The following is a 12,435-nucleotide window of genomic DNA, read 5'->3' as shown; positions in this document are numbered from 1 at the left end:
ACTGTTAAGGCCTTTTTAATAATTGCTGTCGTTCTAGGTTGTATCACTGTCAGGTTACTTTGCAGCAAAGTATAGGAAACATATTTATTAGGATAGTAGCAGTAGGAAACCTAAGTCCGTCCATTCCAGTGATTCGTAAACATTTTGGGAGTTGGGAGAGGGGGACCTCTTTGAGGATCTGATGAAGGAGTATACACTTTTTACCTAGAAAATGCTGTGTATTAAAAGTCAGCAAACTTTTGCTGTAAAGGGCCTGCTGTAAAGGGGGACTTGAGAAAGAAAATTCATGGAAAACTCCATTACCTTTCAATTCCATTTCCCTGAGCCTTTTGAAGCCTCCTTGTACTGAATATTTTCTTCTTGGCGGGCAACATATGGTTTCTGTTGTATATTTTTCTTTATACATATGTAATCCTTTAAAGATCTAAAAATCATTTTTGCTCTTATTTACCTTTGTCAGTTTATTAATTTGTGACGAGAATACCATTTTCCAGTGACTATCAGAATGTACATGTTGGCTATGTATATGAAACATTCTTTCGCATATCAAGATAAATAGAATACCAAATGGATCGTGAGAAGGTTGTTTAGAGAGTAACATTTGGATTATGTTATGAGCTATCTTACATGTTGTATAATATTGTCTCTTACATTCAAGTTACTAGAATATGTTTATCTACTTGATACATTGCTGTCTTTTGATGTAAAACATTTTCTTCATTTATTTTTGTTCATATGCCATTACGATATTTTTATCTATTTTAAAAGACCAGTTTTGTTCCAATAGTAGATTTATATATTTTTTCTATGTATTTGGGTATCTATTGAACCTTTAGGTGGCACCACATTTTGAACGACTTTATTTCTTTTACAGATAATGAATAGTTCTGCTTATGAATGTTTATTTTATACAAAACTAAGTCAAAACATTTTTTAAACAAAAATTATAAAAATTATTTCTTGGCACATTTACGTGTATACACTTCTGAAGGTGGTGTTTCTGTCTCTTTAACCCTTCCCCCAAAGAATTCTGCACTCTTTGTTTACACTAGCACAAAACAGCAGTTTTGGTATCCTGATAGTACTCAAACAGTGTACTTTAGAAAGGTTTTTTTTGGTTTTGTTTTGAGAATAGAAAGTCTGAAGGGGCAAGATCAAGATTGTAAGGTAAATGGGATGAGGTTTCTCTATACAATTCTTAACAGGACAGCCTTTGACTACCCTTGAAGATTGAGCAGGTGCATTGTTATGATAAAAAAAATGGGGGCACAGTTCTTCTGTTATTTTTCTCACCGGGGCAGTTTTTCTTGAAACTTCTTTAGAAGTCCCTGTGATTATCCTACATCATTGCAGAAAATCTAGCAAGATTAGCCCCTTGAAGTCCCAGGAAACAGTTGCTCTAACTTTGTGAGCTGATTTTTCTGCCTTTAACTGAACTTGCCCTGAAGCTTTGTGAGCCACTGTTTTGATGGACCTTGGTTTTAAAGGCACCCTAGTATATTAGTATATTACCTGCAGCCATCCACTCATCACAGACACGTCTTTAGACACATTGTACTTGGAACACACCCATGCATGTGTGAACTGGGACTCTCCTTAGCATTATTTTTTTACTTCCTCTCATATTTTCTGACCCTGCCCACAAATTGGAATCTCTATATACTAAAGGCATATATATGGTTGCTTCTGAAGTGTTTGCAATATCACTGTATTTTCATTAAATATATTAGCAATAGCAAACCTTTTGTTCTTTAAAAAAGAAGACCTAAAAATTGAACAATCGTAGCCAAAAGATTCACTGCCAAAATATAATAAATATCTTTCATTTCCTGTTTCTTTCAGCTTTCTTTATTAGAGCATTTCTATTCCCAGCCCCTCAGTGTTTTGTGCTGTAGCCTCCCAGAAGCCAAAAGACGAATAAACTTTTTATCAGATGATCAGTGTGAAAATATCCGACGACTTCCATCCTTTAGGAGGTAAAAAGTAGATATTTTACACATTTTTTATAGGCTTTAGGGGAAACCAGAGGATTTTAATCCAGTTACTTTTGTGATGGGAAAAGGAAAAATAAACAAAATATATTGTTTAGAGCAAAACAAAGCCTTCCTGTTTTTAATTGTGGGATTTCTTTGTGAGATTTGGAAATTGGGTTTAGTATGTATATATGCTTTTTACAAAGATACATAATTTGTGAGTTTTCCACAATTAGTTTTCAGGAGTATTATTTCCTGTTTGGTTTATAGTATTTATTTACACTTACACCTCGAGAATTTGAGTTGCAACTGATTTAATGCGTTAAAAATTACCCTTGAATCAAGATATAGCACCTTGAATTTAATTTTGAGAAGAAATTAAAGAATGTTCCCACCAATTTAGAAAGAGCAGTCTCCCCCCACACACACACACATGCAATTTAGATAATGAGAATGTTTAATTTTCTCTTCTTGTGTTTTTGGAATTGTAAAAATTAGGTATGTGGAAAATCAAGCATCAGAGAAGCAAATTGCATTATTGACCAATGAAAGATTTTTAAAGGTAGGAAATGTATTTGTTTTAATATTGGCCTACTTTCCTTCTTGCAAAAGGAGTTTGCATAAAATATTTTCTGAACACCTATATATCTTAATCTATTTTTAAAGTATTGTTTCTAATACTTAATTAGAAATATGGCACTTAATTAGAATATTAGGATGATACACTGCCTCAAGCTCTAAAAGTTAAGATTTTTCTGTGGAGAAAAAAAATATTAACCAGAACACTGGGTTTCTACTGTAGTCCGTTTTGAAAGTACTTTTAGAACTCATGTTTCTTTCCATAAAATAGTTGGAATCTATAAGCATTTTCATTTTAATGGTCTTCTGAAGGCTTTTGTATATGGATATAGTTTAGCATGGATACCCACTGCTAAGTGGAATCAATTTGAAAAATAATATCATTATGGGAAAGAAGGTATGAACTGAGAAAATTATGCTAGACATACAACAAAGAGACTATCAGAAGAAGAAATTATTTTTTCTTTCTCAAATAGATAATATTTGGACATGGCATATAATTTAAAACACAAGTGATATGCAAGGAAGAGAATCCTCCTACCTCTGTTTTCTAACTACAGGCTTTCCCTCTGCATGCAGCCAATGTTAGCCGTTTATTATGTAGTGATGCTGTGTGTATATACAATTAATTACACATAGGTTAGGGACTTCTGCTCAACTTTATAGAACATAAGTACATCATACACAGTATTCTGCATCTTGCTTTGCACTTACTCCTGGGAATCGTTCCATGCTAGTACCAAAGACCAACAAGGCTATTCTAATGAATGAATCTTGTTTAAGTTCCTTGCTGTTGGATACTTAAAAATGTGCCATGTGACATTTATTTTCATACACCTCTTACCTTTTTAAGGAAAAAAGTTGTTTGAAAATTATAATAAAAATAAGATGAGATTTGAAATTAAGCCCTGTGCTGGGTGTGAGCTTTGTTATTCTGTGTACTATTTTCAAAATGTACTATTTTCAAAATGTGGACAGAGCAGTGTGCATTCTTTGAAGAACTGTGCTCTGTGTAGTTCTGAATAATGATTTGTCTCCCTTTCATTGCAGAGTTTCAGAAAACTTTGAGAATAGTTTTATTAGATATTTTCTAATACATAATCCCCACACTGTTATAAAATTCCTTCTAGATTGGAGTCAGTAATCACTTTAATAATTTCTGTAACCTTTTCATAGCAGGATAGGAACTCTTCAAACAAATGCAGGGTTTTTCGGTAGAGAGGACGTTTTAGAACAGTAAGAAAGGATGTATGCATGTTTACTCGGTCTGTTAACATTAGATAGATTACCTGTCTGCTGAATGAGCTAGTTGCCAAGTGCATTTCCTGCTAGAACTTTTCTACCAAAGTGTATCTTCAAATACCAGGAATACATTTTCAAACAATACTTTTAACCATTGAGATGACAAAGGGAGAAGGTGTGTAGGCTCGTCCATTATAAAAATATTCTCGTAATTATCACTATTTTTAAAGTGGCTTTTTGTATATTTCTAAGAATTTATTTATATGAGACTTGTTCTTTTAGTACTTTTAGCCCTACTTTTTACTATGCCTAAAGGTCTATCCTGGTTTGTATTACATTGACTCCAAACACATTTTCATTTATAGATGGTTTATTTGGTCTCATAAGGTCATATTTTCCTGAGATTCAGCAATGAGAAATAGGAAGGAGAACAAAGACATTACTCTGACTCTGAAAAAGTTCTATCTGGGCTACTTACTAAGTTCAAAAGCCAGATGATGTCCATAAGAACATTTAGGGGAGTTTTATTTGACTTTGATAGAATATTTAAATTTATCAGTTTGTCTCCTGATTTCTCTATTTTAGTTAGATGTAGCTTTCCATATTTTATTCTCATTATAACTTTTTTATGATTTTATTAAAATAATTGGTGATCAGTATTATCTTACGTAACATAGTTAAAAATCCCAGTTTGGTTTTGTTTTTAGCATAAGATTGCAGATTTATTTCTGCCCTACTTAAAAAACAAGCCAACACTACTCTTTCATTTTCTTCTGTTTCCTTTGGTTCTTTTCTTGCTCTCCCTCAGATGCTGATGCTGCTAAACTGTGAACACTCGGAACAGAAGCTCTTCTTCTTCTTTTAATTTTAATTTTATTTTGTGGAGGGCTCTTACAGCTAGAATCCCAGTTCTTAAACACAGAATTCTTGCGCTTGAACTTCCGCCATTCTTTGGCCATGTGAGCGTAGGAAAACCACTTACTTTGTTTAAGCCTCAGTTTTCTTATCTATCCGGTGGAATAGTCCTAGTATGATTTCCTCATAGAGTTATTGGAATAATCAGTTTATTTAGCAAAATGTTGTTTCTATTAAATATTTTTCAGTGTGATAAAAATTAACATACCAATGTGAGTAGACATGAAATTAAAAACAGTGAAATTTTTCTCCTAACATTTTGAAGCTTCCTGGTGGTTCTGCGCATTATACAATAGTATGTACATTGCTCATGCCATATGTGTATGTATGCGTGTGTAAAATAGTACTGATAGCAATGATGGGACCATGATAGCACCCTTTCCCCTTCCGTGTGGAAAGCGCAGGTTCAGTTGCCAGCCAGCACACTTCAAGTGTAGCCACCACCCATCTGTTAGTGGAAGCTTGCATGTTACTATGATGCTGAGCACATTTCAGCAGGTTCCAGACTCACACTGGAAATGTATTTCTGAAAATCAGCCCCCAAAATGTCGATCTGCAAAATAGTTGTAGTAAACTTTTTACTATGGTCATAAATGCAAAATACCAGATACTGAAATAGATGATAGGTAAGGAGTAAGTGTGTGATTACACTGATTATATAGCTACATAGACATGGCTATTGTTAGAGTTTATAATTTTGTACCCATTTTCTATACTCAGGTTTTTAAGGAAGACCTCAAAGAATTCTCTGGAGAAATGTATTCTTTCTCTGTCTGTCCTATTTCTGCCTCCAAAATCTCTTTTCCTTCCTGCCCTGATGAACTATCCCATGGGTTCTCACACTTAGCATTTGAGATTCACTTGGAGGACTTGTTAAAACAACTTTCTGGACTTCATCCACAGCGCTTCTGGTCTTATGGGTTAGAAGTGATGCTCAGGAGCCCTGTTGGTGCAGTAGTTAAGTGCTCAGCTGGTAACCAGAAGTGTAGTACTTCCAGCCTACAAGCCACTCCTCACGGGAACGCTGTGGCCGTCTGCTTCCATAAAGGTCACTGCCTTGGAAAGCCTGCAGGGCAGTTCTGCTTTATCATATAGGGTCAATAGGAGTCTGAGTTGTTTGAGAGTCACAAGTCAAGGTGGTGCCTCCCGATCTCCTTTCTACCAGGGCCTCAGGTGATGCTAGCGCGATTAATCTGGAGATCTCTCGAAGAACTACAAAGCAAGCCTGACTCCCTAGGAGAAAATATTGTTCTTTACCTTGTTTCCTTAAGTGTAGAACTAACCTATTAGACTTTAGGCTTAGATAAATGATTCATCTCAATTATTCTTTGGCTTGACTCAAGATATTTAAAAAGCTCTTCAACACTCAAACCATTAACTTACTGGTTTTAGAGATAGTGCTTCAAAAGTTTTGCCAGCTTGGAATTTTTTTAAAGATCATTTTATTGGGAGCCCTTACAGCTCTTATAACAATCCATACATCAGTGATATCAAGCATATTTGTACATATGTTGCCATCATTATTTTTTAAACATTTACTTTTTTTTAAATCATTTTATTAGGGGCTCATACGACTCTTATCATAATCCATACATACATCAGTTGTGTAAAGCACATTTGTATTCATTGCCCTCGTCATTCTCAAAACATCTGCTCTCCACTTAAGCCCCCGGCATCAGGTCCTCATTTTTTCCCCTCCCTCCCCTCTCCCAACCTTTACTTTCTATTTGAGCCTGTGATACCAGTTCTTCTTTTGTCCCTCCCTCACACCCTCGTGATCCCTTCATAAATTATAAACTATTACTATTTTCATATCTTACACCAACCGCTGTCTCCCTTCCCCCAGGTTCTGTTGTTCCTCCCCTAGGGTGTGTGTGTGTGTGTGTGTGTGTGTGTGTGGTTATGTGTTAATCATTGTGATCGGTTCCCCCTTACTCCACTTCGCTCCCCATCTTCCCTCTACTCTCCAGGTATTTCTTTTCCTGAGGGGTTTAGCTGACTTGGATTCCTTGTGTCGTGAACTCTTATCTCTACCAATGTACATACTCCGCTCTAGCCTTAAGTGAAAGGCAGGACTGGGTTCATGATAGTGGGGGGGTGGAACCAGAGGAATATTGTGTTTCATCTAGCTATACTGCGCCCTGGTTGACTCATTCCCTCCTTGTGACCCTTCTGTGACGGGATGTGCCATTATCTACAGATGGGTTTGGGGTTTCTGCTCTAGCCTCCTTCATTCTTACCCATCATCTACTTTTTTGGTTGGTTTGTTTGTTTGTTTTGAGTCTTCTGATGCCTGTTACCTGATCCCATCAATACTTCATGATCACACAGACTGGTGTATTTCTTCCATGTGGGCTTGTTGCTTCTCTACTAGATGGCTGCTTGTTTAACTTGAAGCCTTTAAGACCTCAGACACTATATCTTTTGATATCCAGACACCATCAGCTTTCTTCACATTTGCTTGTGCACCCACTTTGACTTCAGTGGTTGTGCTGGGAGGGTGAGCATCACAGAATGCCAGGTTGTTTAGAACAAAGTGTTCTTGCATTGAAGGCGGGCTTGAGCAGAGGCCCTAAGTCCAAATACTACCTCAGTGTATTGCCATATAAATATATGTACATAATCCAATGCCTCTATTTTTATGGATTAATATATTTACATATGTACACACCAATTTTATACTTCTCTCCATAGCTTTTCTTCCTAGATTTTTCCTCTGTTTTCTTTTACCTTCCTCCTGCCCCATCATCTTGCTTGCTCATTTTCTGCCTCTTAGTAATTCCTCTTAGCTAAATTGCTGTTGCTCCAAAATCACCAGGATCTCTACGTCCTCCTCATTGTTAGTTTTAATTCCCTAGTTGTTCCCCTGTCTATGGTGGTGTTTGCTCACCGCTCCCTTCCCCCACTCCCTCTTCCCCCTAAGTCCTTCCATTACCTTCAGGTCCTGTAGCTTCCTTCTTGGACTTGCTACCCATGCCTATCTTATATAGGTAGGCAAACCAACAATAACATAGACAATACAAAAAGAAAATAAAAGATTGAATAAAAAGGAAAAAAACAAAACAAAAATAAATACCAGCCCAAAACCCCCAAAAGGTATAGATAACTCTAGGTCTGTCCATTGACCTTTATGACTATCTCACTACCAGTCCTGGGAGTGTTCTGAGAACTGCCCCTTCTATCCTGAAGTCTATTTTGGGGGCTCCTCGGGGGCTTTGTGGCTTGGCTTTGCTCCCATTACTGATGTCGTATGTTCCCTTCTTGGTTCACTCCACTGTGGGGGTAGTCAGAGTGGACTCACTCCCAGTATTGTCCTCTGTTGTGGTATGCTCCCGCAAGGGGACATCACGTCCTGAGCTGTTAGTGGCCTTGCAGTCGTCCTCAGGGCTTGCTGTGTCCACACCCACACGCTCTCATTTTCCTTCTCAGTTTGCTTCCCTGTGGGGGTGGCAGACTGGCCCCTCCAGCTTGGAATTTAATAAACTTCACAGTTGTTTTTTTTTAAATATTGTATTGTAAAATTAAAAAATAATAACATACTGACAAAAACCATGTACCATTTTAGAAGATTCACTAGGAATTTCAAGCTGGAGGGACATTGGAAGATCATATAAAATGATAAAAGAGCAAGAGGTGATGTGAATTTTCTTATCTGCGTAGTTTGGCCCCTGAACAGTTGTACCGTGCAGCTAGATTCACTGGCCAAAGCAGGTGCTCCAACAAGTGAGAGCCAAATTCTTCTCAGGGTAAGCCCAAGGAGGTGCACTGGCTCCTCCTATTCGTTCAAACTTTTTGCCAAGTCTCCCCCAGAGTTAATCATGTAAGGTTGTTTTTGGCTCTAGAATGGTATGATTTTAAATACTTATTCATTAAATAGGTTAGTAATTTTTTTCCAACTGGTTAATCATTTAGATTCCTTATTAAGATATTGTTTTAGTGTCGTAGACTTAATTGAAGATAGAGGGGTTATAGTATTTGACAGTTATAAGTTTCAGGGGAAATAATAAGATCAATGATTTGGATATATTTTTGCCATATGCCTTGGTTTTTGTTCCCCCTCCTCTGCCCCCTTATTGTTGCTTTAGTAATCAAACTTTTTAACTTCTAAAAACTTTCCATTTGTGAAAATATGCCATGAGAAACTGTCAATTCACCAAATCGCAAAGATGTGATTTTTTTTTTTCTTACTGCCTGTAGCTGAGATGTGGCTCAAGCCAGGCAAAGGAGAACATTGAAAAAGCTTGTGCCCTCACACCATATTTGCTTGTCATCGTTATCTGATCATAAGAACCACTAGTCCTTGCAGTACTAGAAAGATTTCTTTTTCTTTTTAAATAGTGGGGTGGGGTGGGGCGGGAATCTGTTTCTTACCCCATGAGCAACTGTTTTGGGAATAATATGGGAACAGTAACAGCTTTTGCCAATTAGTAGGTGATTTTTACACATTGTCTTGTTATAAAACAAGGCCACTTCTTAAGTTAAAGGTTTTTGTCCTTTTGTATAAATGAGAAGAATCACAAAAGGATTAGACCTGCCTGTCTAACATGTCACAGTTAACAAGTGGAAGAACTGACATTAATATCCAGCCCTGACATTGAAACTCATATACTGCTACAACACTTCGTTGAAGAATAGTACAAGCTGACAGGAAAATCTCTAAAGTTCTTTATTAATGCTCAAGAAAATCAGAAATAGGGCTTTCAAGTTAATAGTGGGGATCATTTGTAGGAGGCCTGGGAAACCACCTGGTGCGAGGCTGCTTCAGTGTCAGTCTGTGTGATCGGGGGCCGTGTCAGCTGCTCCCGTTACACACTGATTATACTGAGGTCCCCATATACGCACATTTTATTTTCCCCGCCATAAAGCAAAAAGCCATTTCAGTGCTGTGCTCTCTATCCCACCCTCGCGTCTCTGTTCCCACTGACTTGCTCTTCATGGTGATTTTAAGAGGATGTTATACTCAGTATATTATGCTCAGTATACTTAATGAATGAGTCAATATGCTTATTTCAGAAAACCCATTTGTGTATGTTTATTCCACTCTTCCATAAAGCTGTTTGGCATGGTTTCAGCCCTTACAGAGTTAAACTTCCTGCTATGTAGAAAACTTAGATTCAGTTCCATTCAGGTGACAGATGATGTCATATTATTCTGCCTTATATTATTAATGTTTCAAGTCTCATGCTTATTTGTCCAAGTAGATTCTAAATCCATTGAGAGTGGGAAGTCAATCTTGACCTTCTTAAATTTGAAATATATTACTGTTAGAAAGATAGCCTGATACAGCACCTTCATTTTACAAGTACAGAATTAGGGCCCAGAAAAAGGAAAGGAAATAACTTGCCACAGAGCAAGCTGGTAACAGTGCAAATACTTCTTTTCACCTGCAACAGTACCTTCACAGAGCACAAGGCATGGAAGGAGTTCGCGAGTTTCTTGGACACTTGCTTTTCACCGTAGCTCCTGCTTCATTCTTTTTCTGTTGGGAGACCTTATGAGAAAAAGGAGGAGGAAAATTGAATAGAAAAAGTAATAAATGAAAAAGAAGAAAACGGGAAACATTACAGTCAACCAAACTGAATCAAGTGAGCATGGCATTAGCTAGTGTGTCAGGAATTGGTCATTTAAATTGTCAAGTGATCTTTTTCCTGATCTACACTATTGGGATAGTGGGGTAGGAACAGGCGAGTCAGAGGAGAGGGCTAGCACACATGCGACACAAGCCTGATACTCTGTGAGATTGCCGTCATACACTAAATCTGAGAAAAGCTGCCAGTCAAAATTGTTCTCTGCTGAGGAAACTACTCAGAAGATGTTGCGAGAACAGTAAAATACTGTGCACTTGGACAAGTGGCACCGCATACTCTGAAAACTCGGTAGAGACCTGTTTTACTAACTTTGTATAACAGTGAGGTACAGGGAAATGAATTTTAAAATGGAAATTGGCTTTTACTTCTTCCTTTACATTTCAAGGTCACTGATTACCCTCATACATACAGTTCTATACATAAAAGCAATACTACAGAAATTAAAAAAACAAACAAAATAAAACATGGAAAATGTAACTGTCCAATCATTTTTCTTTATCTGTATATATGTAAGATTTACATAGAAGATATTGGCTTCGTCTCAAAGGACAAGCTTACTAATGATTGGGGCCCTATATCTTATTAGTAAACAGTAATGAATGATTTTTGAATGAATGATTAACAGAGTTAATGTAGTTACAGATTAAAAATTTAAGATGGTGTATTATGCGTAACCACAAGGTCAGCAGTTTGAAACCACCAGCCATTCTGTGGTTGGAAGAGGAGCCTTCTGCTTCCATACATATTTACATTCTCAGAAGCCCACAGGGGCAGTTCTACCCTGTCCTGTTGGGTCACTCTGAGTCAGAATTGACTCGATGGCAGTGAGTTTGGCTTGAGGGGATTATACATTGGTAAGCAACAATGTGATTTCAGGTTCCTACTGCTTTTTAAAAACCAAAGCTATTACTTGCAAATTGAGACGGTTTGCATTACTAATTCACTTTGACTTCTTTTGAATTAGTGGGGATTTAGCTGATATACAGCCGGACTACAAGCAGTTATCCTATTATTGAGAAGAGAGTCAGAATGTGAGCCTGTTAATTAATGTACTTTTTCATTTGATAAATATTTTTGAGTGTCTGCTGTATGCCAACTATTGGTTAAAACCCTGAAACTACACTAGTAAATAAAAGAGGCAGTAACCCATGTACAGCGTACATTCCACGGGGGAAACAGGCACTAGACAAGATAAACAGTGCTTGCTGTGCTAGTGATAAGTGCTCAGAAAAGAAGGACATAGAGCCGGAGTGTGACATTTAGAATGCGACTGAAGTAGCATGAAGTGGCCCCACTTAGGACGTGGGTTTTGACCAAAGATCTAAAGGGAGTTATGGAGCTTGTAAGAATCTGAAGGAGAATCAGGCACAGCAAATGGAAAGAACCAGAAGCTAGAGCAGGTTCAAAAAGGAACAAAGGATTGCGGTGTATTTGCTCACTTTTCATATAGTAGAGAAATGTTTCTGTGTCTACATTTTTTATCAAAAACCAATAGAGTGAGAGGTTTTCATGTTTCAAGAAGAACACAAAAATGGCTATCTTTGGGGGAAATAATATTCCTAGACAAAATATGTCTCTGTTGAAAAGAATCAATCTCCCCAATCCCAACTATGTGGACAGCACTAAAGCTACAGGGAGAGGAACATGTCTGATCAGAGCACATGGGAGAGGAAGAGAGAGTGGAACACATGCTGGCCCACCAATCCCTGAGGACAATATTCCCACTCAGAGCAGCCAAAGCACAGAGAGGACCAAAGGGCCGGCCCCACTACGAGACATGATGTCCCTTGCTGACCCATAGCACTATGGGGGACAACACTGGAGACACAGTGTGGGAATTGTGCCCCATCTGACTTCCACAACACTCATGGTGTGCAACAGAACAGCAAGGGGAATAGAGCAATGAAGTCCGCAGGGAATAGCAAAAATAGACTGTTGGGCCAAGTGTGGCACCCCATCAAACTGGACCAGGAAACACTCGACAAACAGACCTTGAACTAGTTATAGGCTTATCTTTTTATGTCATTTTTTGTTGCTTTGTTTTGTTCTGTCTTGTTTTTTGTGCATATTATTATCTCTGCAGGTCTATGTAGATAAGATAGGTGGGATAAACAAGCTGGAGGAGAAAACAATGGGAC

General features: G+C 37.7%; 1 protein-coding gene across 3 annotated transcripts in view; it reads left to right on the top strand.

Annotated features, from left to right (window-relative positions):
- Nucleotides 1–12,435, top strand: part of ORC3 (origin recognition complex subunit 3) — a 91,311-nt gene that overhangs the window by 45,096 nt on the left and 33,780 nt on the right. For all 3 annotated transcript variants that reach the window (XM_045294334.1, XM_045294333.1, XM_045294335.1), the window contains 2 exons: nt 1,843–1,976; nt 2,472–2,535. In XM_045294334.1, the coding sequence (XP_045150269.1) occupies nt 1,843–1,976; nt 2,472–2,535 (198 nt within the window). The remainder of the gene's footprint in view (nt 1–1,842; nt 1,977–2,471; nt 2,536–12,435) is intronic.

Source organism: Echinops telfairi, unplaced genomic scaffold, assembly GCF_000313985.2.
Source record: "Echinops telfairi isolate 266 unplaced genomic scaffold, ASM31398v2 ScPeMD7_3533;HRSCAF=4204_0, whole genome shotgun sequence".
NCBI classification, from domain to species: Eukaryota; Metazoa; Chordata; class Mammalia; order Afrosoricida; family Tenrecidae; genus Echinops; species Echinops telfairi.
The sequence above is the reverse complement of the archived record's forward strand: the minus strand, read 5'-3'. Positions and strand labels throughout refer to the sequence as shown.